General features: G+C 55.7%; 1 protein-coding gene across 4 annotated transcripts in view; it reads right to left on the reverse strand.

Moving 5' to 3' along the window:
- Nucleotides 1–2311: 2311 nt before the first annotated feature.
- Nucleotides 2312–25681, reverse strand: part of PRDM11 (PR/SET domain 11) — a 51102-nt gene continuing 27732 nt past the window's right edge. For 3 of the 4 annotated variants that reach the window (XM_057750901.1, XM_057750900.1, XM_057750899.1), the window contains exons 6-8: nt 10987–11174; nt 6421–7047; nt 2312–5384 (exon numbers count right to left, since the gene is read on the reverse strand). In XM_057750901.1, the coding sequence (XP_057606884.1) occupies nt 3220–5384; nt 6421–7047; nt 10987–11174 (2980 nt within the window). In that variant the 3' untranslated portion in view covers nt 2312–3219. Of the gene's footprint in view, nt 5385–6420; nt 7048–10986; nt 11175–17334; nt 18447–21457; nt 21880–25681 lie in introns of those variants that run through there. The other variant, XM_057750902.1, reaches the window with a different exon arrangement.

The following is a 25681-nucleotide window of genomic DNA, read 5'->3' on the forward strand; positions in this document are numbered from 1 at the left end:
CTGTCTCATCTGAAGGGACCACATTCAGGATGCAAGGACCGCCTGGCCACAGCTTTTTTATACTCATCAAAGGGAGGTTAGACTGCCAAAGCATGTGGTTCCCTAGGCCAAACCCTGAGGGTCCCCACAACCCAAGAGTCCTTCTCAAGGACGCAGAAGAGTAGAAATGCCTGGGATGGACATCATGGGTCATCGCGCGCAGCATTCACAGGATAGAAGCACTGGAGCCTCCGAGGGGTAAAGACTCTGTGTACATTGCAGTGGTGTGTCACCCAAATTGCTCCCTGTCCCAAGGCAAAGCAGCCTTCAGAGTGTCACGAGCGCCTGGAGTTTTAGAGATGCCTTGCCAAACTTCAGGACCCACCAGAGAGCTCATCCTCTCTGAGGTCTGGAGTCTGGCTGGACAGGTGACGGCTCATAGCCTCGTGCTACTAGCAGGCGCTCATGCCTCTGGCCCAGAGGCAGGTGGCCAGCTCCTGCCCCTCTGAAAAGACAAGGTAGACACTGGCATTGGCCCAAAGGATTTTTTTCCCCTCGAGATAAATATTGGAGTTCATTTTGGCCACAGCCTCCTGAGAGGAAACTGTCGCAGCCCTGATGCGGTACTCAGGCGGCCATCAGCGGTTCACTCCTCCTGGTTTTCAAATGAGTGGTCTAGGGGAGGACGCCCTCTCTCCTGACACAGTGGGTGGGGAGGCGCAGAGGGGGACGGGAGGAGGCCCAGGCAACTGTCGGCTAGAAGAAAGGATCCCGACTCCTGTCGCTGACCCCTGACCCACCTGGCCAGCCGTCTCGCCCTCACCCATCTTAGTCTGTGTGACGCTCAAAGGAAGCTCCCGCAGACACCATGGTTGGGGTGCGTGGTGGAGAGGAAGTCGGGGAGGGAAAGGTGGACCCTTGTGCTTTGCACTTGACCACAGGTACTGACCCTGATGGGAGGAGGGGGAGGGGGAGAGAAGACATCGGCTTAACGTGGAGAAGCGGACGAGGCTGGGAATTTCAAAGCACGAGAAAGGGCTCTGGATCTTTCCTTGCAAGTTCCTGCTAACTCTCTCCTTGTTCAGAGGTGGGTGTGAAAGTACGTGCGACTGGGGAAGGGGGTGAGGGGTGAATGTCACCAGGCAGGGGTGCATTGATTTGTTGAAGAAGGCAGCATATGAGGCCTGGCAGTGGGACAGTCGGAGAAAACCAGTTGGTTTTTTGTTTTGTTTTGTTTTTTTAACATGCTACATCACTGTTGAAAACAAACAAAAAAGTTTCAAAAATAATATATAATATATATAATATATTTATATAATGAAAAGCTATCGACTAGCAGCAATGATTCTAAAGTTATCTTAGCACCAAGACCATGGGGGTGGGGGAAAGGATCTGTAGGGGGTGAAGGTCTGGCAGGACGAGGAAGGAAGGGGTGACATGTTCAGTGTTGATGACAGTTACACTCTGGTTCTTAACGGTGGCATGAGGCCTCGGAGACAAGATAAACCAAGAAGGAAGGAAGCCACCACAGTTTTCTAATGTCTGAGCCGAGCAGGTGGGGGGCACGGGGGCCGTGCCTGTGGCCAGAGCACACCATCCTTGGCCTGCCCTCTGCCCACGGAGAGGGATGGCCCCCGACAGACCACAGACAACGCAGGTCTTCCTTCCTCCCCCCAGATGTAACCTGCATCCACGATGGAGGATCTCTGCATATCAGATATGCATACCTCAGGTGTGGAAACACGGACAGAAGTTTTTAACAGCTCACGCACATGTTTTTAAAAAACTCCCTTGCGAGGTATACTGGTAATTAAATGAAGAAAAGAGCACGGATCAAGACTCCTCTAGATTAAACCACTACTTGCCTCAGGGAGTAGGCAAGTGGCTATTTCTAAAGCTTACATCTCAGGTGTGTGTGTGTGTGTGTGTGTGTGTGTGTGTGTGTGTAGGCAGGCGGATGCCTTGAGAGTCCTGTCTTTCCTCTTGTTTATTCCTTTCTTTTAGGACATCTCTACCCTGTTCAAAGTAGGAAGCGTTTGCCAGCACAGACGCACTTTCCCACTCCTTCCTGCCAGGCTGCAGGGCCTGTCATCAGCCCTACTGCCAACGAAGGACCCAATCCCTGGAGACTCTCATCGGAGTTACGCGTGACCCAGGGCACAACTCTCGGGGACATCTCCTGCCACTGAACCCGAGCAGGCATTTCTTGATTACGAAAGGAAAAAAAAATACCCCCAAACACATTCTATGATTATAAAGACAGAGTATAAATAATTCATGTAAATTGAATACATACTTCTCATTTTACTTGTTTTTAGCCAAAAATCGCTGCCCTGCTGGGGTCTGGACTTCTTGGCTCTTCATTTCCCCCACGTTCCCTGGATCTGAATGGAACTGTATTATGTTATCCCCCACCAGGTAAAGCAGGAATGCAAAGAGCTCACGCCCTCCCCCTTCCCCAGGACTTCAAGCTTGGTGGGAAGGCGACTTTGCCGTCAGTGGGACAGGGAAAATGTTTAGCATCCAGGGGGCTGCAAGGAGGGACTCAACAGCCCAGGGACGGGCGAGGCGACACGGGTGGGGAGTGGCGGGGGTCACAGTCCGACGGACGCTATTGTTTCTGAGACAGGGAAGGAACGCTCGTCAGGAAAGGAATGAACATCTCTCAAGCTGAAGTCGGGTGGGAGAGGGAAACGTCAAACACCCCGATCCAGACACACAGCCCACCCTACCCAAAATCAGAGATCTGATTCGGCTGGACCAGCTCGTCAGTGAAGAGGCCTAGAAACCCCCCTCATAAAACCACATGAGAAAAAAAAAAAAGGCGAGACCATACACCCACACCCAAACCCCTCCACCCCCAAACGAGGACATAAAACAAAACGAGCTACCTAAAGGTGACGACAGACCCGTCATTTTAGCTTATGTGGTTGGTTGGCCGTCAGGGGGGAACACGTGTGGCCCCGGCACATGCGTCTGTGAGTGAAAATGAGTTTCCACGTGTGTTGCAGCTGCCAAATTTTGTAGACGAGAATCCGTTTCCGACATTATTCCTCTCTGAAAGCTCCCAGTAGCTTCTGGTGGACGTGTCACCTTGGTTTTTAAAATTTTTTCAGTGTGGGTTTATATATATATATATATATATATATAATATAATATATATTTATATAATATATCAAAGCTTATGAGTATAGATTAAAAAAATATTCAACAGCTTAGTGAACTCTGCGATCCGGCTCCCTAAACATCCGGATAAAACTCCACCCCGTGGTCCGCGGGCTGCAGCACCGGCTTCTGCTCCAGCGCAGACGTCCTGCTGAGGACCTCGGCCGACAGTGCGTAACTGTTGCCGGACTTCTCCTCGAACCAGCTGTCCAGGGCTCGCTTGGCATCAAAGTTGGCGATCGGAGGGCCGTTGACAGCGATGGTCAACAGGTCGCTGAGCTGCTCCAGGGTCAGGCGGGAGCGGTGGTTTTTGCGTACCCGCTGCAGGGCGTTTCGGCCTTTCTCGCAGCAAGCGGTGGAGGTGGGCAGGACTTTGAGGACCTGGATGATCTTGTTCAAGAGCGGAAACCTCTGCTTGTATTTGCAAATGTGGCCGATGAGGTCTTTGAAGCCGTTTTTGGTATAGTAATCAGCCTTGAGTTCCCGCCATTCCATCAGCAGACTGCCCCGGGGGTCCAGCCCTTCCCTGCAGACATCCCGGGAGAAGGTGGGGATGGCCTCCAGGTGATCAAAGATCCGAACCATGTCCTCCTTGCCATAGCTCATGAGCTCCTCGCTGTTCCTGGGCCAGGCGGCCAGATCGAACACCTGGCAGGCCTTCACGAAGACCCGGCTGCGGGAGTCGAACCTCTGGGCTAGGATCACTTGGGTCTTCTGGCAGATCTTCTCCCGGATGGACTGGAACTTGGCCTCCGCCACCCTGAGGTTCTTCATGGCGATCCCGTTGAAGCTCTCCCGGAAGTTCTCCTCGAACTCCTGCAGGTACTCCCCTGGGGAGTCGGCCAGCCGGCTGATCTCCTGGACGGCCTCCTCGATCTTGTCGTCCACCTGGGACACCAGGAGGTACTCACCCTGGAAGATGTAGGCCAGGCGCGAGAGCACGGCGATCACGTCCAGGAGGAAGTAGATGAGCTTGATGGACTGGTAGTCCATGAGGAACTGCAGCAGGGCCAGCGCGATGGCCGAGGCGTCCGCCCGCTGGGTCTGGCTGCTGACGTCCTTGAGGTGGGCCACCACCTCCAGGTAGTCCTTGATGAGGGCGTTGAGGACGTTCTGCTCTCCGATGATCCACCTCACGGCCCGGATGTCCCCCAGGAACTCCGTCTCCTCGCAGAGGGTGGACGCCGTGGACCGCAGCTCGCACATGAGGCGTGGCGAGTAACGGTAGAAGCTCAGCAGCTGCTTGAGATTGTTCTCCAGCTCCTCCAGGCAGGGCAGCTCCTTCCCGCTGATGGCATCCAGGATCTCCAGGTGGGGCCGGTGCACCATGAAGGGTAGGCACAGCAGCCAGGGCAGCGTCTTGCGGATGGTCATGAACATGCTGGCCCGCAGGCTGGCGGTGACGTTGGCCCCGTCTACGCCCAAGCCAACGGTGGGCTTCTCGTCCTGCAGCCGGATGCCCAAGGTGGAGAAGGCCCGGTCGAGCGCCTGGAGGTAGCTCTCCGTGCTGGAGAACCCCAGCTCCTGCAGGGACAGGAACTCCGTGGCCGGGGGGCCGTCGCTGCTGGTGTACTGGACGTAGACCGCCACGGTGTCAGCCAGCAGGTCGTCGCTCTGCCCATCCAGGATGATGCTGAGGCACGGCGACTGGCGGACGCGCTCCACCAGGTCTTCCCGCAGCGCCCGGGCGATGTGATGGATGAGGATCTGGCAGTCTCCCTCGTTCATGTACTGGTCCACCACCTTGAGCTCGCACTTGCGCAGCAGCTCGGCCAGGGGCCGGAAGTCCAGGTAGGGCCTGCCCTCCAGGGCCAGGTGGTAGGCGGTGTTGAAGAGCAGGGTCATGTTGCGGCACATCTCCTCTGTCTTCTCGGGGTGCATGCGGAGCTTGTACAGCTGCAGGCACTTCTTATGCAGGTTGCTCTGGCTGTGCAGCTTGATGGTGTGGATCTTGAACTGCTTGGAGCCGATGATGAAGGCCGAGGTGCGGGAGGACTGCACCGTGTACTGGCGGCAGACGTGGCACCACATCTCATTGAGGGTGGGCGAGTACCGCAGGAACCAGAACTTCTTCAGCCACTCCTGCTTGAAGCGCCGGATCCGGCGCCCGGTGGCCGACGACATCTTGGAGGGCTCATCGGTGGCCGTCATCATGTCGTTGGAGACGGATTCGTCTGCTGAGTCGACCTCCTGGTCGTCGTCCTCCATGATGGCGGGGCCGGAAACCATGCTCTCCGAGGCTGGAAGACAAATGGGAAAGAAGCAGTTACACCTGCTGGGAAAAACACAGACATTTCCAAAAGGAAGGAGAGAGAGCCCAAAAGGGAGGTGTCGCGTTCTGTGAAACAGAAGCCAATCCCTACGACAGACTGAATCCCAGCCTGGAACTCATTCATAAGCACTCTTGTCGTCCACGCGTGTCTCATCCTCTTTGTGGGTTAGCCCTGGGGGCCGCCACGCTCCAGGCTGTCTGCCCTCACCTTCCACAAGCAGGTGCTCAAGGAACGTAAATGTTGTGCATCAACCGAACAGCACAGCTAGGAGAGCAGAGCTGATGAAGCAACAAAGCACATCAAGGGTTCCAGAGTGGTACAGCGAGGACGGGGGACTCGTCTGTGCCACCACTAATGTGGTCGGGGGAGGCGTGCTGCCCTCGAATGAAGACAGCTTGGGCCCCAAGTGATTTCAGGATCAGAACGCAGTGTATTTAAGATGCGTGCTTTGAATATCTGAAACACCTCATTCTGAGCTAAGCGAGGTGGTTAAAATAGGAAGTGCTATGTAAATCTCTAACTCAGCTGCAGATGTGTACTAAGAAACCTTCCCCGTAGTTGAGCAACTCAAAAAGATGCAGGCAGCCAACAGAAAACGGCAAAGGCAGCTAAACGCCCTGTATCCCTGTCGGTAAGGCCAGGGGCTCTCCCTGATGGGCCACCCTGCCTGGGACTGGGAGAGAGGAAGATTGGGTTTAGAAGCTGGGCTTTGGGGTAAGACACCGGAGAAAGGCAACGGGTCAAGAACACAGCACACACCCCTCCTGCAGCGGAACTTCCTTTATTCGTGAGGAGGGTACAAGGGCAAGACACGAAGCCCCCGCCAGAGATGCAGGGCGGCCTGTCGGAGGTACCGAGGGCGTGGGCTGCGGCCGGTGCCCACCTCCGAGTTCCACACCCCAGGTCTCCCCGAGGGTGGCTCCCCCGGGGGGTGCCAGGCCCCCTCCACACTGCCCACTGCGTGCTCTTCCCTCTGACAACAGTCTCATCCACATCAACTTACCTGCGGGATCTGAGAACTCGGGAAGCTCCAGCACCTGAGCTGGCAGGGTGGGGGGCTCAGGAAGCGTGCCAGACTTAAGCATGTCTAGTTCGGCCTGGAGTTCCCGGACCTTCTTCTTTAGGCGAATACAGTTCGGGCAAAAGGAGGTGGTGGGCAGCTCGTGAGGGTCGGACGCAAGGGAGGCCTCGGCAGGACTGTCGGCCTTGAACGACGAAGGCTCCTCTTCTTCGTCCTCCAGTGGGCCTGCCTCCTTGGAAGCCCCTCGGGGTATCTTCCAGTCCCCTTCCCCCTGGGTCCGGCCGACACTCTGCACGCCGTGCGCCATGGTCATTGCACACTGACTATAGGCGTCGTCCTGGTGCTTGGGGACCTTCCTGATGACCAGCGAGGTGCTCAGTGCCAGCTGGTGGGCTTCTACCTTTGCAGATTCCAGAGAGGCCTCCAACACATCCTTGAAAATGAGGTCGATTTTCTTCTTCTTGGCCTGGGGGTGCACGTCCCCCTCGTCAAAGCCACGCTTGTAGGGACTTTTGCCCTGTCTCAACAGGGGGAGCTGCAGGGGACCCCTCAGGTCTTCTGGGTTATCCAGAGCCTGCTCAGACTTCTCCCTCTGCAACCTCTTCTCTCCTAGGAAGGAAAACCAGGGTGTGAGGAAGTGGGGAAAAGCCCTGAAGGTGAGAAACCAACAGAAAACTAAGCGCTCCTGTCAGGACATCTCTCGACGCATCCCTCTGGGTCTGGCCTTGTGGAGCAGGTGTGGCAAGAAGGGAGGTGGATTACTCCGTGGATCACGGGGTCTACAGTTAAAGGACCTGAAAAAGTGGGAAGAACTCTTTTTAAAGAGATCATGTCAATGGAGCTTTATATATAGAAGCTCTGTGTTTATAAGTTAGGCAAATGCTATAGGGGCGGGGAGTTGGAAGTTAAGGAACTGGCCGTCCTGTCATCCTAGAAGATGACATCTCACGTGATCAGCCAGGTGGGTGGTAACAGAGCTCAGCTAGGTGCGTATGGAGACCCCAGTCCTCCAGGACGCTCCACCAGTCCCAGCAATTGGAAGATGGCTGCTTCGACTTGGTAAAAGGTACACACAAAACACCGGGTCATGCCTTCCTCCTCCCTGACTCTCGGCAGACAGCCCTGTTAGGGCAAAGTCTGCCCTACAGCAACTGTCCTTTCTGATTCTCCCAGGAATCAGAAGCCTAGGATTACGTGAGGAAGCATGGCCCGAACCTCTGTGGTTTTCACTGACGACCGAGGCAGGAAGAAAAGGGACGTTGGGACACTTGTAGCCGCTGTGGGCTCCAAGATGGCAGCCATCTGCACGATAAAGCACGACGTGCCCGTGCAGACCCAACACGTGCCCTGTTCCCTTACCTGACAACTCTAGGGACATTTCCTTTTCCATTTCTTTCTATCATGGAAATGACGTCAAAGACCTTGGTGAATTCCCAAATAATATATAATGTTAGCCTGATTCTTCAAAATGGCCAACACAGTTGCCTAAGTTGCTATAGCTGTACAGATGCTGCCTGGGGGGGGAGCAGATGCTAAGAGGGACCCTCTGAAGGTCCAGACAGCCGTCTCTGGAGCTAGGAACCCTCAAGGGCTTCCTAGATCGGGGCGGGGCCCTGGGAGATGTGACTCTGACCAACAACGTGACCTGAACATATGCGGTAATTGGGCTTCTGCGAGCCGTGTTTACTTAAGGCCTCCGAGTGAAGGCCAAGGGCTCTCCACATGCAACCCAGGTGTTCCACGCTGTGACCACGCCTTGGCACCCACGGCTGCCATGGGGTCCCCGGCCCGTGCACGACCCCAGGGTCCCCACAGGTCACAGCCCAGGAGGGAGTGACCTATTCAGGACACTCCTCTTCTGTCCTCGCCTGAGTGCCTAGGGGATGACCTCATCTCCAAGGCTCCTGAAACTCGGGTGGCCCTCCGCAGCCTCGTTTCTGTAACAGCTAAGGGGCGCAAAGGGTGGAGGCGAAGAGAACTTTTAAAAAATGCAATATGTTCGTATTACAGATTGGACACTTGCCCATCAGAATCTCTGAAAGTCAAGGGCCACCCTTTCTCTTTCTCACGGATCGATCAGGCAGCAGATAGCTGAGGACGATGGGAGGTCAAGGCTATACATCACAGGGGACTTCTCATGCCTCTCTGCTCAGGGACAAGGTTATTCAAATTTCCTAGGGTGGGCAGTAGGTTTATGTGTGCTCAGGGCTCCCGGAAAAATCTATGGGTCAAAAAAGATCTTTAAGCATTACGAAATTGATTCTAAAGCCTCCATAAAACATGGGGGAAACACCACAAAGTAAATCAATGACCCAAAGTAGACAAATAACATAAATTCTTTGAATACACATATTGGATGCATCCTATTCTTAAAAGATAAGCACAAAGAAATAATTTATACTCTTCAGAAAGCAGTTCTGGGCTCCAACTACTTAATACGAACTAATAATCCATGCTCTGGACTTCACCAGGGCTCCAGCCTTCCAATTACGAAGATGCCTCCTTCCACGTGAGACCTTGAGTGGTTGAGCGTGGGGGATGCCCCCTCCAGAGCAGGACTGGCACACAGATCTATGACACCACTAACCATATCAGTGTCTGCCAAAGCTACGGGCTACAGGGACACACGTCTAAAGGCCACTGAGCTCCATGGCTGCTTCCCAAGGGCTTTAGGGTCAACTCACCCCCTGCTCTGGCCCTGCCCCAGGGTGGCTTCCAGTTTCCTTCCTGTTTCCCACTTCTCAGCCTGGCCAGGAATAGACTCGCCTTCCTCCCGTATCTTCACACGTCTTGGCTTATGGCATTTCAAGTCTGTCTGCCACGCTCTTTTGGACCACTCCTGAAAGCTCACGCCCTTCTCTGAGCATCCCCTTGGGTCTCAGGGCTCTATGAGGATGATGTGGCTGGAGGCGCTTTGGTGAAGACACCGGGGGAGAAAGGACATTACAAATCCCGAGGAATTCAAGAAGATCGTGACCAAAGAATGGACCTCATGTCCCTCAGGTATGACTTCTCTTGGTTTTCTCTTCTGGTGATATGATTCTTCTGGAGATTTCTCGGTGGTCCTCATTCATGTCTTCTTTTATCCATTCAACAAGGATTTACTGAGCACCTACTACGCACCGCACTGTTTTCACACGGCACCTCCAGAGGTCAAGTGGACACCATCGCAATCACATCACAGAAACATGCCTTCCCAAGTGTATTGGCATGTTATGTGCCCGACACCCAGCTCCAAAGAAGGCAAGAGATGAGGGTATCTACTGGGTCTCCTCTCACTGCCCATCCAATCACCAGATACCTTTTACCAAGTCAGGCAGCAGCTGTGCGCTCAATGTCCACAATTTGCTTGGCTCTGTTTTGGTTGTGAAGATAGCTTAATTCCAATGGGTCGTTCTCACCCCTTTTCACCTTTCCCCCTCATATTCCAAACGGAGCTTTATCTCCAATACGTAGGCTGGGTCAGAAACATGATATGGTGGGGACCGGGTGTAGGCTTGGTTCCTGGGACTGGATGGACTCTGGGTCTTTGGATGTGTGGTTTTAGTGCAAGGAAGGTCCTGCGGGAAAAAGGACCTGGGCTCACCCATTGGCCCTGGCATGGCTGAGGATGGAGTAAAGAGGGAAAAAGCTAGGAGTGGGGCAGCATTTTAAACCACGTTCAAATGATTCATTTGAATGGAGCCTGGATAGACACCCACCCACCAGGCCACTACCACCTCCTTCCAGTCTTCTTCTAATAGAGATTGTTCTTTCACAGCGTATCATTAGGACTGCCAAGAATGAGGCCAGGAGGAAGCAGGGAAGAAACTAGTTTTGTCTGGGAGGCCTTATAATACTGTAGATTAGAGCTCAGACCCCGGACTCAGACAGATGTGGGTTAGGAACCTGGCTCTGCCCCTGCTAGTCATGGGATTCTGGGTGAGTCACCGTGTTTATCTGATGCTCAGTTTCTACGTTTGTAAGATGGGGATAATATTCCGCATGCTATCATTAGTATTAAAGGTTTACAACGGAGGGCTTAAGACGGTCAAGGCAGACGTCGTTGCAAATGCGTACGTATATCACCCATCTAACTCTCACTGTGCACGTGCGGGGCAGGTGCTCCTGGGATGATTACCTGGGACGCCGTAGAAAACCTGCTTAGCACATATTAAGTACTCAGTAAATGTCACCTATTATTGCTGCTATTGTTGAGCCAGTGGCAGTTTACAACATCCTGCCATCAGTTTGAGTTGGGGAAACAGAATCCATTTTGATTAAACTTGTATGCTTGGCATCGGAGACTTAGCTCTCTCCCTGATCCCCTGAAACACCTACAGTAGGGCTTCTGACCGTGTCTGAGGGAGGAGAACACTCCAGGTGGCTACGGCCGGTGCTGGAGCAGCTGCTCCTATCGAGCCCATCAGCTCCGCCGAGTCCCTCTGGGTCTCCCTGTAGCTGGCGCGCGGTATCTCCCATCGATTTTCCCAGGAAGCTCCTAGAGAAGCATTTCCGGCCCCCCGGGGCTTGGCGGTGGGCGTGGTCCTCCCCGGGTGTGGTGCTCACCTCTGGCCAGGTTGCGGTGGATGGTCTCCTGGGACATGCTGTGCAAGCGCTTCATGTAGTCCTCGCTGTACCAGACCCGCAGCCGCTCCCCGGGCCGAATGTCCCGGCATGCCCGGAAGTAGATGCGCTCGCTGTGCTGGAACGCCAGCAGGTTCTGCTCCCTCTCCTCCCGGGAGATGGCCACGTACCTGGGGGCGAGGGGGCGACAGGTGAGCACGCGCAGGGGCCAGGCACGGTGCCAGGCGGGGGCTGGGGGGTAGATGTCCACGAGGGCGTGGGTATCTGCAGAAGTCTACAGTGCAGCCGCTGGGCCGAGGACAGGCACACCACCAGCTGGGGCCAGTCCCTGTCTCACTCTTCTGTGTGACTTCAAGCAAGCCTCTGAACCTCTAAGAATCCCTGTTTTCTGAGGATGGAAATGACAGCTGCCCTGCCTACCTCCTAGGTTCTGGTAGATACAAGATACACCACCAGATGTAAAGGTGACTGGAGAGCTATTCTTCGCTGACTTTTAACCGTAGGGGTTCCCAGATACCCGCAGGCCTCTGACGGCAGTAAGGGCGAGATCCTTGAACTGTTCTCAGAATGTCACAAAGCCTAACAGAAATAACCCACGTGACAAGGGTGCCCACGAGATCAATTAATAAATGCTAAAGATCAAAATCTTTAAAAATAGGGGGTCCAGTGGGGACAAAGGAGGTAGGTAAATAAGCGGCAAGGAAAGGTGAGTGACCACTGGTTAACTAAGGGGTTTTAAGGTAAGGAAACTGAGGCTCAGAGAGGCTAAGTGACTTGCCTAAGGTCACACAGCTAATAAATGGGAGATGGAGCATTGAGGTCTATACTTTTCCCACTAGAACTCATGGCTCCTATGTGAGCATGTAAAGCACCAACTTAACAATGCCCAGATGACCTCTCAAGTTCTGTCAAACCCTCAGAATCTATAGCGCTCACCCATGCTCCCTGAAACGACATTTCCAACATCCAACCTGCCACCTCACTCACCTCCAAAAGGTGAGATGATGCAACATCTGTAGAGAGGTGGGGATGTACAAGTCAGAAAGGCAAGAGGAGATTATTTGAGTTTTAGGGTTCTGTGCTATCCAAGTGCCTAGGAAATTTGTAATCAAAACAAATTCCTTTTCCTTTTGCTGTGATTTGTCTCAAAAGCCAGGCAAGAAATCAAAGTCTGTCTGACTGGCACAGCCCAAAGAATTATACTTGGAGCAGTCCAAGGGAAACAATAATTCACAGAAAAAAAATCCAAATGGATAGTGAACAGACGAAAGGATCCAGCATCACTAATAAGAAAAGAGGCGCAAAGCAGCACGTTGTCTCATTGGCACAGATAAGTTTTTTAAATGATAAGCTCTGTATTGGTAAAGGTGGCAAGACAAGGGTCTCCCATACTAATGGAGGATAAACGGGCACAACTCTTTGGGAAACGACTTGGCAACGTGGACTTGAACAAGCATTTGTTCCTTCATGTTCACAGCAGCACTATTCACGGTAGTCAGCGGTGGAAGCCACCCAGGTGGCCACTGACGGGTGAGTGGGCAAACAAGGTGTGGTCTATCCACCCAATGGAATAGCAGTCAGCCTTAAAAAGGAAGGGAATTCTGACCCATGCTACAACAGGAATCATCCTTGAAGACACATACTAAATGACATAAGCAGTCATAAGACAACAAATACTACATGATCCCATTCATATGAGGAGTAAAAATCACAGAGACAGAAAGTAGGATGGTGGCTGCCAGGGGCTGGGGGAGGGGGAAGTCGGGAGTTAGTGTTTAATGGGCACAGAGTTTCAGTTGGGAGGATGAAAAGAGTCTGGACACGGATGGTGGTGATGACTGCCCAACAATGTGCATGTCCTTAATACCGCTGACTTTACACTTAAAAATGGCTTAAATGGTAAACTTTACATCATGGGGATTTTTCCACAATATTTGTAAAATTAAAAAAAAAAAAACAGAAAACAAAACGTTAAGATGGAGACCAAGAATGCAGACTCTGCATACCACCACACTGACTGCTCCACTGTGTGTGACAGTGCAAAAGCAAAGAACGTCTAAATGTCTGATACTAGAAAAAACGGCCACATAAACCACGGTATATTTGTACGATGGAATGTTACTCGTCTACAGAAAGATGTTTTCAAAGAACATTTCATGACGTGGAAAAATGCTCCTGATCCAATGCACAGTGAGAACAGGACTGAAAGCTATTTATATTATGGTTCTAATCATGCTTTAAAAACAAGCCCGAGTAAACCACTTGAAGAAACTACACCAATGGTTTCACAGTGATTATCCATTATAGATGGTTCTGCTTCTTCATAATTTTCTGTACTTTCCAAGTCTTCCTCAATAAGCAATTGTTACTGTCACTCCCTCTCCCACCCCCTAAAAAAGGAAAAGACATTCCAGCACAGAGTGGCAGTGGGGACGGTCACGGTGGCCGGGCGCGTTGGGGATCTACATTTGTGGCACCCCGGGCACAGTGCCCCTCACGTACAATCTCAACTCTCCAACTGCAGGAGCCTGCCTTTTCTTCATACATGAGATTTCTTCTGCATGTGCCAACTATTTTCTAGTCCCCAATTTAGCAAGCGTCTGGGATTTGACCTGTAGCGGTTACCACAAGACAGAACGGAGGTAGATTCAAACTTTCCTACTCCCAGACACAAAGGCAAACCATCCATTCATGTTTTTTCTAAGAATCACTTGACTCATAGAACACAAGGAAAGAAGAACACAGCCTCTTCTTTTTTCAGTTTCTAAACAGCTGTTAGGCTCTAAAAGCTAGAATTATTTTCTCTGGAACTCAACTTTAAGAGAAAAAGGTAGATGAGAAACACATAACTATCAGCGATTTATTCCAAAGAGCAACTTGGTGAGGACGTCAGAAGGGTTAGAAAGATTCAAGTCAATGTCCCCTTCCAACTTCCGGTGTTTTCCTACCCAACAAGAATCAACATTTAGGAAGAGAGCACAGGGAACTCTATTCCTGTATAGCACGGGGAACTATATTCAATACCCTGTGATAAACCATAATGGAAAAGAATATGGAAAAGAATGTATATATGTATAACTGAATCACTTTGCTGTACAGCAGAAATTAACACAACATTGTAAATCAACCAGGCTTCAATAAAATTTTTAAAAATATTTAGGAAGAGAACTCCAAATCTTGGTATGGATGACGAAGTATCTTCAAAGATCAAAACCGGTTCAGCATCCAGTTGTATTTGGTTGTTCTGAAAATTGGCATTTGAAATATGATATACGTGGCAATTCCTGGTAAATCATACCAATCTATTCCCCTGAGAAGATGTTCACGCTGTTTCATTTTTAAGGTAAAGCTAACTGCGGCCAGCTAAGTCCCAACACCAATTCCTTCTAGTCAGGTCTCCCCCTTCTAAGCATTTTGCAGTAACACCCAATCCTGGGAGTGGATCCTGTCTCCACACATCTATCCCTGTATGAAGAAGTACGCCTGTTCCATTACACGGCTGCGGGTGAACAAGAGCCTTTCCTGAAACAGAAGGCTTCCAGGGAGTGAAAATCTTTCCATTTGTTGTTCCCAGGTCCCTACGTCATTGAAGGGAAGGCACAGAGTATGTCAGAAGGGCCATGGAAAATGCATAGCACAGGCTCTACTGTAAACACGCGTGCTTATTTGATAGCTTTTCAAGTCAGACCCTTTGAAGCAATCCAGGGGGTGGGTGGGTGGTGATGGGCGGGGGTGTGGTTCTGGACTGAAACTTTCATGATGGTACTGGATTGTTTCTTTCCCAGCCCTTCACTGACTTTGAGTCCTGGCTAAGAAAACACTTCTCAGACCTCACCCGCTGCTTTATCAAGTGCACCGTATTTTCTAGCTAGGTCAGGAAAGGACTATCAGTTCCAACTCAAGCGAGAAAATAACCCCCAGGGCATCCATTTTGTTGGGGGGTTAGACAAGGGCCACGCTCAGACTCTCACACTCAGTGTCTATATGTCTCCGATGGAAAGGAAGTTGCCCCAGTCACCGAGGCAGAGATGGGAAAAGACGGATGAAGAAGAGGCCGGGCTCTGTATTCTCTCACGCGTTGAGCTCTCTGAGCTGGGAAGGTCTTTGGGTCACACATTCCCCCACTAGACGGTCACCCGGACTCTAACAGGCACCACGCAGCCAGCCCGTGGCATGGCTGGAGGCCCCGGACTCTTAGCAGGGAAGTCCCCATCTTGAGCTGAAATTAGCTGCCCATTCGTTTGCATCCACTGGCCCCAGTTTCGCCTTCCTGTTTGAAGTGCTAGCCCTACAACCCACGGCAGCCAAGAAAAAGAAACTGAAACCTCTTCCATCTGAAGTTGACAAGTCTCTTCATCTCTCTGTCCCCTTTGCTTCCAGCTTGGCCCCTTCCCTCCCCAGGACCAGAGGGAGAGGCCAGCCAGTCATCACTTACTACCTTGACCTTGGTGGGATAGATCCCAGGCCCGGTTTCACAGCATCTTTGCACCTCCTGGCGATTGGATAACCTTGATTTCCATGACCATGTTTTTTGGTCAAGAATGGCAGAGGAAGACCTGGATTCCGAGAGGTTAAAACATGCTGGAATCTTCCAGAAAGTGGATGGATCCCTGGTCAGGACATGGGTCTTTCCTGCCTGGGAGAACCTCTCCCTGTGACTGGAAGTAAGCCAGGGCCATGCATGGGTCAGGGGGCCCCTTTCCTGCCGTGGAAACTCCCAAGGGGAGCCAGAGGAAGCCACTTCAATGACTTTGAGAAGCCTCAGCTCTAGGTGGGCATGGCCTTACCTGTGACAGTTAGATACCCAGATCAGTGAGGAGGTGGCCAAAGAAATGAGTGCCTCCGGGAGGTCCCTGAGGTACCCTGGCAAACGGACAGCCCCTGATCCTTCCGGAGTCTCCTGCCAGAAATGGTGGGGTTTTTTTTTACCAGGACCCCTAACATACTTTTAGGGAACAAAAGGTCAAATCCCTTGAGCAACATCTCACTTTTGATGTGCAGAGAAATTAAATAGTGCGGAATGATTTCATATGTGGCAGCTCTGTCTCCCTCAGCCCATCAGGTCCTCTCCTTTCCTCTAAGGGTGCTGAACACTGGGCATCTAAGAGCTGATGAGATCTGGGAAGTGCCAGGGGCACTTGAGTCCCTCTTGCCAACACAATTTTCCTCGATCATCTAATCCCTGCTTTGGGGTCTCTGAGGTTTTTACAGGAAGTGAAGAAAGAGAATATACACCAAAGAAAGATCCTGGAGACCGGGTATGTTCCAAGTGTGAGATCAATTTCTTTTTATTGCCATCTTAACAAAAATGCTTGGGAAGGCAATCTTTGATTCCAGCATCAGAGGGCAGTGCCAGGCAAGAGTCAAGCCATCAGGCTGTTGGACAGGGGAGTGTTCAGGTTGGGGGAGCGGGAGCCCCCAAAGAACCACGGAATGGGAGAAGGAGCCCAGGACACAGGGACGCTGCAATTACCCTCCACTCTCCAGACACGGGGCAAAGCTTGGGCTGGGTTTAGAAGCAGCACTTCAGGAATGGCCGCGGCAGGCACGGGGCACAGCAGTCCTCCCAGCCCCCACTGGGGTCCTAGGGGGCAGGTGTGGCAGGGTGGAGGGTTGGGGTACGAGTCAGCCTCAGGGCCGGGGAGCAAAGAGGACACAGAGCTGAGCCACACCCACGTCAGAGCTAAGCTTGCATCTGCCACTCCCCACCTCCCTCCCTAAGAGCCCGGCGCCCTCCCTAAGAACCCGGCTCTCTCCAACCCACACTCCAAAACCAAACACGAAGCTTCGAGACGTGTGGAGCTAATGCACACGCAGCCCAAGCAAGCAGAGGCAAGGCATGCTGGGACCCGGGACGGGACAGGAGCCCTGCGGGGCTCTGGTTCTTCAGAAGCCAGAAGACGGGGCCCCTTCTGGATCCTGCCGTGAGCCCTGCTCCTCCCCAGCCACCGGCTGTCAGCCTGAGTGCCGGGTGCGGTGGACTCACATCCTACAGGCTGCTGGGGCCTCCCGGTCAAACCCCGAGGAGCCTGTCAGGGGCAGCAGAGGAGCAACACCCCTCCCAAGTCCCAGATCTGGTCTCTGACGGGGGAGCTGGAGAAATCCGTAGACCGGGCTCCCGGCCCGGGCCCCCCGACCGGCTGCTGTCTCACTCGTCAGCTACGCAATGCAGATGGTGATGGCGTGATGATGCGCACAGGACCCTGCTCGGCTGCCTCTCCCGCTGTCCCGAGGACCCGCGGAGACCACACGCCTGCCAGCGCAGGGAGACGCACAACGCGCTCTGAGAACGCCAGGCAGTCGTCCCCTTCCTCCGACCTCGCCCCACGCTTCTCCCCACTCCGCGGAAGGCAAGCACGGCAGCTGAGCACACGCGCGAAGGCAAGCGGAAGGCCGAGGCGGGGCGCCACCCGCCAGCGCGCGGAGCCCTGGGGGACGGGAGGACAGACCCCTCCTGGGAGGGCTGAGCGCTGCTTGCCCATCCTCAGGCCTCGCCCCCTTCAAAAGCAGCAGAATCAGGGCCTGAGAGGCTGATGCAGCAGCCCTGAGGATGGAGAGCGGGACTCCACTCCGATGCTCCCCATCCTGGCTCCCCCTTTCCCTGCAAGGCTTGCTGGCGTCGGGGTCATGCCAAGAGGAGGCCGACCTCCAGGCCAAGCAAGCATCACGCAGGTAGCTTTTCCTGCATCGTGAGCACCTGCCAAAGATGAGGGAGGAGGGCTGAGCCCGGGGCAGCGGACCTGTACTCAGGGAGGAGATGACGGTCCCCCCAACACCCTACAAAGGTCATCGATCTTGGACACAAGAGACGGGCCCCTTTCTCAAGGCCAGACACCCCTCCTCCATCTCTCTTCCTCCCAGTGCAGACTGGCCGGCTTAGAAATTGTGCTTTCTCTTCCGAGACCTGGTAGTCCGTGTGGGCGCTGGTGCCGGGGCCATCTCTGGGGGCTCCACTGGGGGAGCCTCAGCCTGCTGGGTAGAGCCCGTGGGGGCTGCCCCGTTGGGCCCCCGCTGAGACGCCTGAACCCCATCCCGGATCTCTGCCAGCGTCTGACACATCTGGCTGACGCGGCTGGTCAGCTCGGCCATGGCCTGGCCGATGGCCTGCATGCTGTTTGCCACGTCCCGGTGCACGGTCACCAGCTCCTGGCAGAACTGCCGAAACACCTCAGTCTGCTGGGCGTGGGCGTGGAGAAGCTGCCAGTCAAGGCCTGTGCTGGGCAGGCTGGGGTGCGGCTGAGGGGTCCTGCAGGTGGCCTGGGCCTGGGGCGAGGGCCGGGGCAGGGCCTCCGGCTTCGGGTCCACTGTCTCGGACTGGTCGGAGGAGGAAGAGGAGCGGAGCAGGGTGGGCCTGGCCAGGCAGGCCTCTTCCTCTGGCAAAGGCTGCAGGGGCACCCGGAGCGGCTGCCTCGAGGGCCCGGGTGTCTCCTCATCTTCATCGTCTTGGGGGATAAAACACAAAGAAGGGCAAACGGTTACCATCGGGAGAGAGCAGGCAGCCCTGCGCTTGGACGCGCGCCCAGGGCTACCTAGCCTCTCCCCACCCGGCTGCCCCTCCGCCTGCCTTGGCACCTGCCCCCTCCCCACCCACCCATGGAAAGGCATCTGCTCCCTAGGGCCCCAGGTGCTCGGGCCAGGCCGCCCTGGGGAGGCAGGTGAGCACGCACAGGGCCTGGGGCCCCGCGTCCTGCTCCTTCCACAGGAACAGCGACACTGTAGCAGGACCCCAGCCCCAGTGACGGCATGTCAACCCAAGGGCTCGCTTCCTCTCTGTGGCTCAGTTTCTGCAAAGCAAAGATAACAACTGCTGTACCTGCCTCCCCGCCCACCCGCCCACCTCGCAGGGTTGTTAAGACTACACAAGAGGACGGACAGAAAGGCACTCTGCAAAGCTCAAAGAGTGACACCCGCCCTGAGGTGCTATGATGCTCTTGGCTGCCCTGAGTTCCAGCCTCCATGCGGCCGTTTCTGAGTTGCTTGGGGCCACCTTGTGGCTTTGCTAGAATCTGCAACGTTAGGTCCTGGCAGGGGAAGCGGACAGGCTGGAGGAGGGAGGCAGGGGATGGCTCCAGGACAGCCAAGCCCAGACGATGCAGAGCAGGTCCACCTGGGCGACCAGCCTGTCACCCCCGAAGCCCCCCAAGGTGGGCTACCCAGGCGGACACATCCCTCCCACCCCGGAGCGCCTGACGGCACACAGGGACCCTCAGACAAACTGCTGCTCGTGACCCGTCCCTGGGAGGGGCCCAGCCCTGCACGTGCGGGTCTCAGCGGCTCTCTTGTGACCAAGGCTGTGAGCTGATTCCCACAGCAAGAGGGAAAAATACACTCTTGACCCTCCTGACAGGTGCACCTCCCTGCCTGTACCTGGGGAGGGCGAGGGCTGAGATCAGAACCACCCCAGGGGAGGTGACGGGAAGACAGATCATGTTGCCCTGAGCTGCCTGCCTCCCAAGGGTCCCGGCATCTCACTTGGGCCAGCGCAGTGAGAGAGCCAAGGGCCTCCTGCACCGCGCTTGGCGGCACCCATGCTGGAGGGGAGGGCTGGAAGAAGCGGGAGGGGCTGCCGGGATGCTGCTCCCTCCTTTGCAGGGCCTCATTCCACCCAGCCCCTGGCCAAGCGCCGCAGCAGCTGGGAAGAGGGGGGCTGGTCCGGCCTGCGGTGGAGGGGTCCTGGGCCCGCTGCCCAGCTCGGGTCACACTTGGTAACCTCATTACCTTCAGTGTCAAGGAGACAGAAGGATGAGCGAGACGGAGTTTAGGAAACAGACTCCACTGGACACTGGCCCCCTTCTTTTTCTCATCATGGGGTAGCATCATGCAGACTTGGGAGCTGGGATCTGCAGGGAGCTGGCAGACCCAGGTGCAAGTCCTCTTTCTGAATCTAGCTCTGAGACCACCTCTGTGTCTGAAGCTTAGCTGCCTCATCTGGACGACGTGGAAGTCGGACTGGATGGCCGCCTCCTTCTTTCCTAGTTCTTAATATCTGACTCTGGATGGCCACCTGTCAGGAGCCCCAGCCAGACAGGAAATCGGCACGCTCCCTGCGGCCAGGGGCCTGGGAAAGGAAGGTTGGGCCTTTGTGAACCATCTTCTGGAGGGCTGGCCCAGCTGGTGTCCCTGGAGCCCTCCTGCCCTGCTGGTCTCTCAGAAGCCAGACAGCCTTCAGCTGGCACGGTGGGCTGCGGGGGTGGGCTGGGGGGCAGGTGTGTGCAGAAGCAGGGCCGGGGGGGTGCAGCCCCAGCAAGGAAAGGCCTCGAGCACTCCCCCTTCTGGTGAGCCCCGACAAGAACGGCAGCCCCAAAGGACGCCCCCTCTAGGCTAGGAGATTCCACACCCCCCAGCCCCTGGCATCAACGTTCATCCTGAGATACAGGACGACGCAGAGGGGAAAGAGGAAGACGGGCGCTGAGGGAGAAAGGGGAGCAAGGGGCCACGGGGAGGGAACCCAGAGCACAGAGAGAGGGGTCTTAGAGGCAGCCTTGGGGGTGGGCAGAAAGAGACTTGGGAGTGGGATCCACAGGGAGCTGGCAGACCCAGGTGCAAGCCCTCATTCTGAATCTAGCCGAGAGAAGGGGAGGCAGCAGGACACCGCAGAGGCGAGTGCAGAAGTAATACAGAAATAAGGACACTCGGAACAGACAGACAGAAAGGACTGCGCTTTCGGGGCCTGGGACTTGGCCGGCTTCCTCTCTCGCCCCTCCCCCTCGCCTGCTACACGGGGCTTCCCTGGCTCCTCTCAGTTCCTGGAACGTGCCAAGCGCCTTCCTGATGCGGGGCCCCGTACATGCTGTTCTGCCTGCGAGGCCCTCCGCTCCCCTCCCTCCCCTGCGCTGCGATCCACGCGCATCGGCCGCTTAACCCTTTCTCACCCGTCACGCCGGGGAGCCTTCCCAGCCCCGATGGAGGGCCAGCCCACCACACCTGCTCTCTGACAGGCCGCTCCATGATGCGCAGGGCCGAATGCAACAGGGAAGTGGGGCGGTGGCGGGCGGGCGGGGGGGGGGGCTCTTTTCAAAACCCAGCGTGAGCTTCAGGAAGGCAACAGCAGAGCAGGGAGCCCAGCTCCCAGCCCTTGAAAGGGACAGGTCGCAGGCCCACCAAGTCAGCCCTGCTCTCAGGACCTCCCGTATTCGTCCTTAGTTCCTTCTTTACAAATTTCCTTGTGCAATTATTTACTTAAAGTGCATGTATTCTCACAAGTCTAAGGAACGTCCTGAGAGCAGGGCCGGGGTAGGTTTTATACCCAGCTCTGTCTTCCCAGCTCCCGGCACGACTGCCTGGCAGGAAGTATTCTAGAACACATGAAGGAAGAGGTAGAGAGGACAGAAGCGGGAGAAGGAGGGAAGGATGGGAGGACCGGGCGAGGCAGGGAGGGCCAGGAGAAAGAAGGCAGGTGCAAGGGACTTGGCCGCGCAGGGGGCGGGGACGGGCGGGGGAGGGGGGTACTCACAGCTGCTCGAGGGGCTCTCGGTGCCGTCCAGGTCCGCCCGAGGGAAGCGGCGCCCGGACCGGGCCGTGCGCAGCGCCGACTCGATGGCCCTCTCGTGGGCGGTGAGCACAACGGTGGGCGCCCGGCCTCCGGCCCCCAGGCCCGACAGGGACCGCTGCATGAAGGCCAGCTTGTCCTTGGTCCTGCGTTTCATGTCATCCCATCTGTGCTTAATGTCCTTGACGGAGCGGGGGACCTGGCTGACGGAGGTGATTTTCCGAGCTATGCCTTCCCAAATCTTGTCCCTGTCGGCATGGGACAGCCGCATGGTCTCCCTCCCAAAGAGAACCGCCTCATGGTGGGTCACCTCCGTGACCAGAATGTCCAGCTCCTCCTTGGAGAACTTGGGCTTCCTCTTACGCTCGGCCAGGGGCGCCACGTTCCTTGGGTTGAATATCCCACAAAGCACAATTGGGTCAACGACCGTCAACGCGGCGGGCCTCCTCCTTCCTAATCGCCAGCCCCCAGCTGGGGAGCCAGGAGGCACCTGGGCGCCCTCGCCCACTCACCACCACCACACCCTCCTCCAGCAACAGGCCCCTTCCCACTGCTGCTGGGAGGGCAGGAGAGACGCGGCGTACACGACGGGGGCGCTGGATGGAGCCGGATGCCTTTGGTTTCAGCCCTGCCTCGCCTCTGCCTAGCTGTGAGAGCCAGAGCCACTCCGCAGCCTCTCCTGGCCCCACGCTCCCCATCCAGAACCCAAGTACCAACTACTCCAACCTTGGGGGTTGGTACCAAGGAGGGAAAAGCATAGAGATGTAAAAGAGCTGTAAAGCCCTAAACAGGAATAAAGGATCCTTGTTGGGGTTAGGAGGAGGCCATGGCGTCTACAAAGCAATATTTACATAGGGCCACGGAGCCCAGTGGCCTGGAGGAAGACTCTTTAAACAGCGAGACCATTTACAGGGGCTTCCACGGGCTGTGGCCTCTCTGGTGATGCCTGTGATGAGGATGGGGCCACAGAAGCTTGTTCTGTCCCGTGGCTCTTCCTCTTCCCAGGCTCCCAAGTCCCTGCCTGCGGGTGTGTGCAGGCGTCCCTCCTGCTGGAGCACTGGCTGGCAGCAGCTCCTCTGGGGGTGGGCTGCTGTGGCTTTTTGGCAGCTCATGGGTAGGACGTGAGGACCCCATGAGCACCCATCGGGAGACAGGTTCCACTTTGATGGAGACCAGGAATGACGCTGGCTTCCGTCCGCACAGAGGAGCCGCGGACCCTGGGCGCGGGCCCAGCCTAGCCCTTACTCCTCTGGCCTGGCATCTACTCTGGCTCGGCAACTCAGTATCTCCACAGTGTGGTTCTGTCCACCCCTTAACTCAGGCCCCAGGTCCCAAAGATCCACCCAAGAGAGGATCTGAGAGCGTGGTGGGAAACCCGGAGCCTGATTCACTCCTCTGGCTGCTGCCGAAGCCACAGGAGGAGCAAGGGGCTTCAGCCCTCATCTCCGCACCCCACGCACCCAGAGGCTCACAGTCCAGGATGCAGAAGAGGAAGTCTGGGGCTTTGTCACCTGGCCGACCGTGGCAGGGGTCTGGGCCTTGCACTCAGACAGGCTTTGGATTAGAGGCTGAGTCTCCTGTGCCAACGCCATCCCCCCTCGTGCCGCCTCCAAGAGCTGCCCGGAGGAGGTCACCTGGGGCTTCCTACTCTCACCACTGTCAGCATTTGGGATCAGAAAGTGCTTTTCTGAGGGGGGAGGGGGCATCCTGCACAATGTGGGATATTTATCAGCCTCCTTGGCTTCTGCTGATAGAAACCAGCAGCATCACCCACAGAGCTGCGACAACCAAAAACCTCTCAAGGCACTGCCAAATGCCTCCGGGGACAAAAGCACCCCTGGTTGCGGGCCACCGATTTCATGAATGCAGAGCACCCAGCATCGTGCTGCCATCAGGGCAGCCCTCATCAGGTGGGTGCCCTTCGCTTCCCAGCCTACCACTCGGGTTTTCAGGAAGGTAACCAACTCTGTTCGATCATCTGCAAGACCCGAAGCTGTGTCCGCGCTGGCGACAGTGTCTGCAAATTAGGAGAAGCTGCACAAACGGAAGCTGTACCTTAAGGGGGAAGGAGGGTTCCCAGGATGAACGGGCTTTCCCTCACTCCAGCTACCACCAGAAGGCCATGTCCCTGGCAACAAACCATACACCCAACCCCAACCTCAAGTCTCTAATGAGATGAGGGCCCACCAGCTGTGACCACTGTGCGCCATCGTGGATCAGAATGGGTCCTGGAGCAGGAACAGGACAGATCCCCGGCCTGCAAGCTGGCAGCAGCAGGACCCGCCCCACACAAGACCCAGGAAGCCATGCTTTGCTTGGTCCCTTGTGCACAAACAGAAAGAACACTGGCCTAGACGTTCGGAGATGGGTTCCAGTCCTGTTGTGCCACTGACTGCGTGATCTTGAGTAAGAGCCCGCCCTGCTCTGGGCTTCCGTTTGGCACTGTAGCACGGAGGTCAGAACAGAGCAGTGGTTCTCAAGACCAGCGGCGCATCAGAATCCCTCTGGAGGGCTTTCAACACTACCCAATGCCCTGGGCTCAGCCCCAGCCCACGTTAGACAGACTCGCTGGGGTGCCAGATGACCACTCAGTTAGTACAGAGGATGCATCCCCTTCTTCGTGGTTACAGTAAAGCCTCGTCCCCCAGCTGAAAGATCCGAGATGGGTGGAAGAGTGGAACAGAATCAGCTCTACCGGCCACAGCTTCTGTGCAGAAAGGCTTGACCCAGACTGCACTCAAACACACTCTCCTTTGCTTGCCTAGAGCCAGACCAGAGCCACAGGCCAGGGGTCTGGGCCATGCAGCCCATCTGACAGCCTGCCGGACACCTGGTCTCCACGTCCCACTTCTGAGCCTTGGCTCACAATGCCTTCAAATGAAATCCTGGCCCCTCTGAAGGCCCAGCTCAAAGCCACCCCCACCCCATCCCAGTTTTCATCTGAGCCCTCCCAGCACACTGTCCATGCCGCCATCAAACAGCCTTATTAGAAAAAGCAATTTCCACGCAGAAGGTGCGCGTCCTGGGAGAGCCAGGGGGCAGGGCTGGGCCCATCCGTCTACAGGGCCTGGTACAGGCTCTGACTCCCACAGGTGCTCAGGAGTGGGTGGTGGTTGCACGGATCGAGCTGACCTGCACCCAGTGATCGGGCAGGAGAAGAGGGAAGTCGGAAGCGTCCACCCACCTTCTTGGAGCCACTTTCAGGGCACGGCTGGCCTGATTACGTGAAAGGGGGCTGGGGAGTGGGTGCCTGTCCCCACAGCACAAGGCTGGGGCCCGCCTGTCCCTCAGTGCCTCTGCTTCTGCACCTGTGAAATGATGATGAGTGGCCCTGACAAATAAGAGGGTGAATTCTAAAGTCCCCCAGAGAGCGTGAGCTGTAGCCCGGCCATCAGCGGGCCTCAGCTGGGAGCCCATGTGGGCAGTGGAGCCCCAGGGAAGGGGACCAGAGAGCTCACCACAGCCTCCCCACCTCACACCAACTTCTCCTCATTTGCTTGGAAAGTCTCAGAGTTTAAACCCAGCAAAGTCCCTCTTAGGAAGGCGCTAGCTGCCCTCCCTCCAAGCACAATCTCTCCTCCACCCCCCAGCCACCAGCCCCACGGGGCACGGAACTGCACAAATGCCGACAGGGCCTGATCCACGGTGTGGTTCTGCCTCTGGGTCCAACTCTCCGAGGCCTCCCTTCCCTCCCAACCCAGCTCCTAACCCCCGTCACGGCTCCTGAATCCCAGAGGGAGGCCACCCAGGAGGCCACGCGGCAAGTCTGACCTCCCACACTGCCCGCTGACCCCGCCGAGCAGGGCCCTGGCACACCGCACAAGGCGGCAGCACAGAACCCAAAGGAGAGGCCTCAGTCCTGGGCTTAGCTCTTCCACCCTGGGCGACCGTGGGCCGGTCTCCTGCTCTCTCTGGCTGACCGTGAAGGATCCCTCTGGCACAAACTTCTGTCCCAAACGATGGACAAAACCACTCTAGCAATTGAAAACTGTAGCCTCTTCCCTGGGGACCTTTTAAACAACCACTGGGGGCTGCACTCCTCCAGCCGGAGTCTGCCTGTGACAGGTGTCACAGTCCTGGGGGGGGACAACCCCAGCTCCAGGCGGGAATGCTGCCAGGAGCCTGCGACCTCCAGAAACACTGACAAGCGTGTCCCTGGAAACGACTGGCCTGGCCACAGGCCTCCTC

This window comes from Hippopotamus amphibius, chromosome 9 (genome assembly GCF_030028045.1).
Source record: "Hippopotamus amphibius kiboko isolate mHipAmp2 chromosome 9, mHipAmp2.hap2, whole genome shotgun sequence".
NCBI lineage: Eukaryota > Metazoa > Chordata > Mammalia > Artiodactyla > Hippopotamidae > Hippopotamus > Hippopotamus amphibius.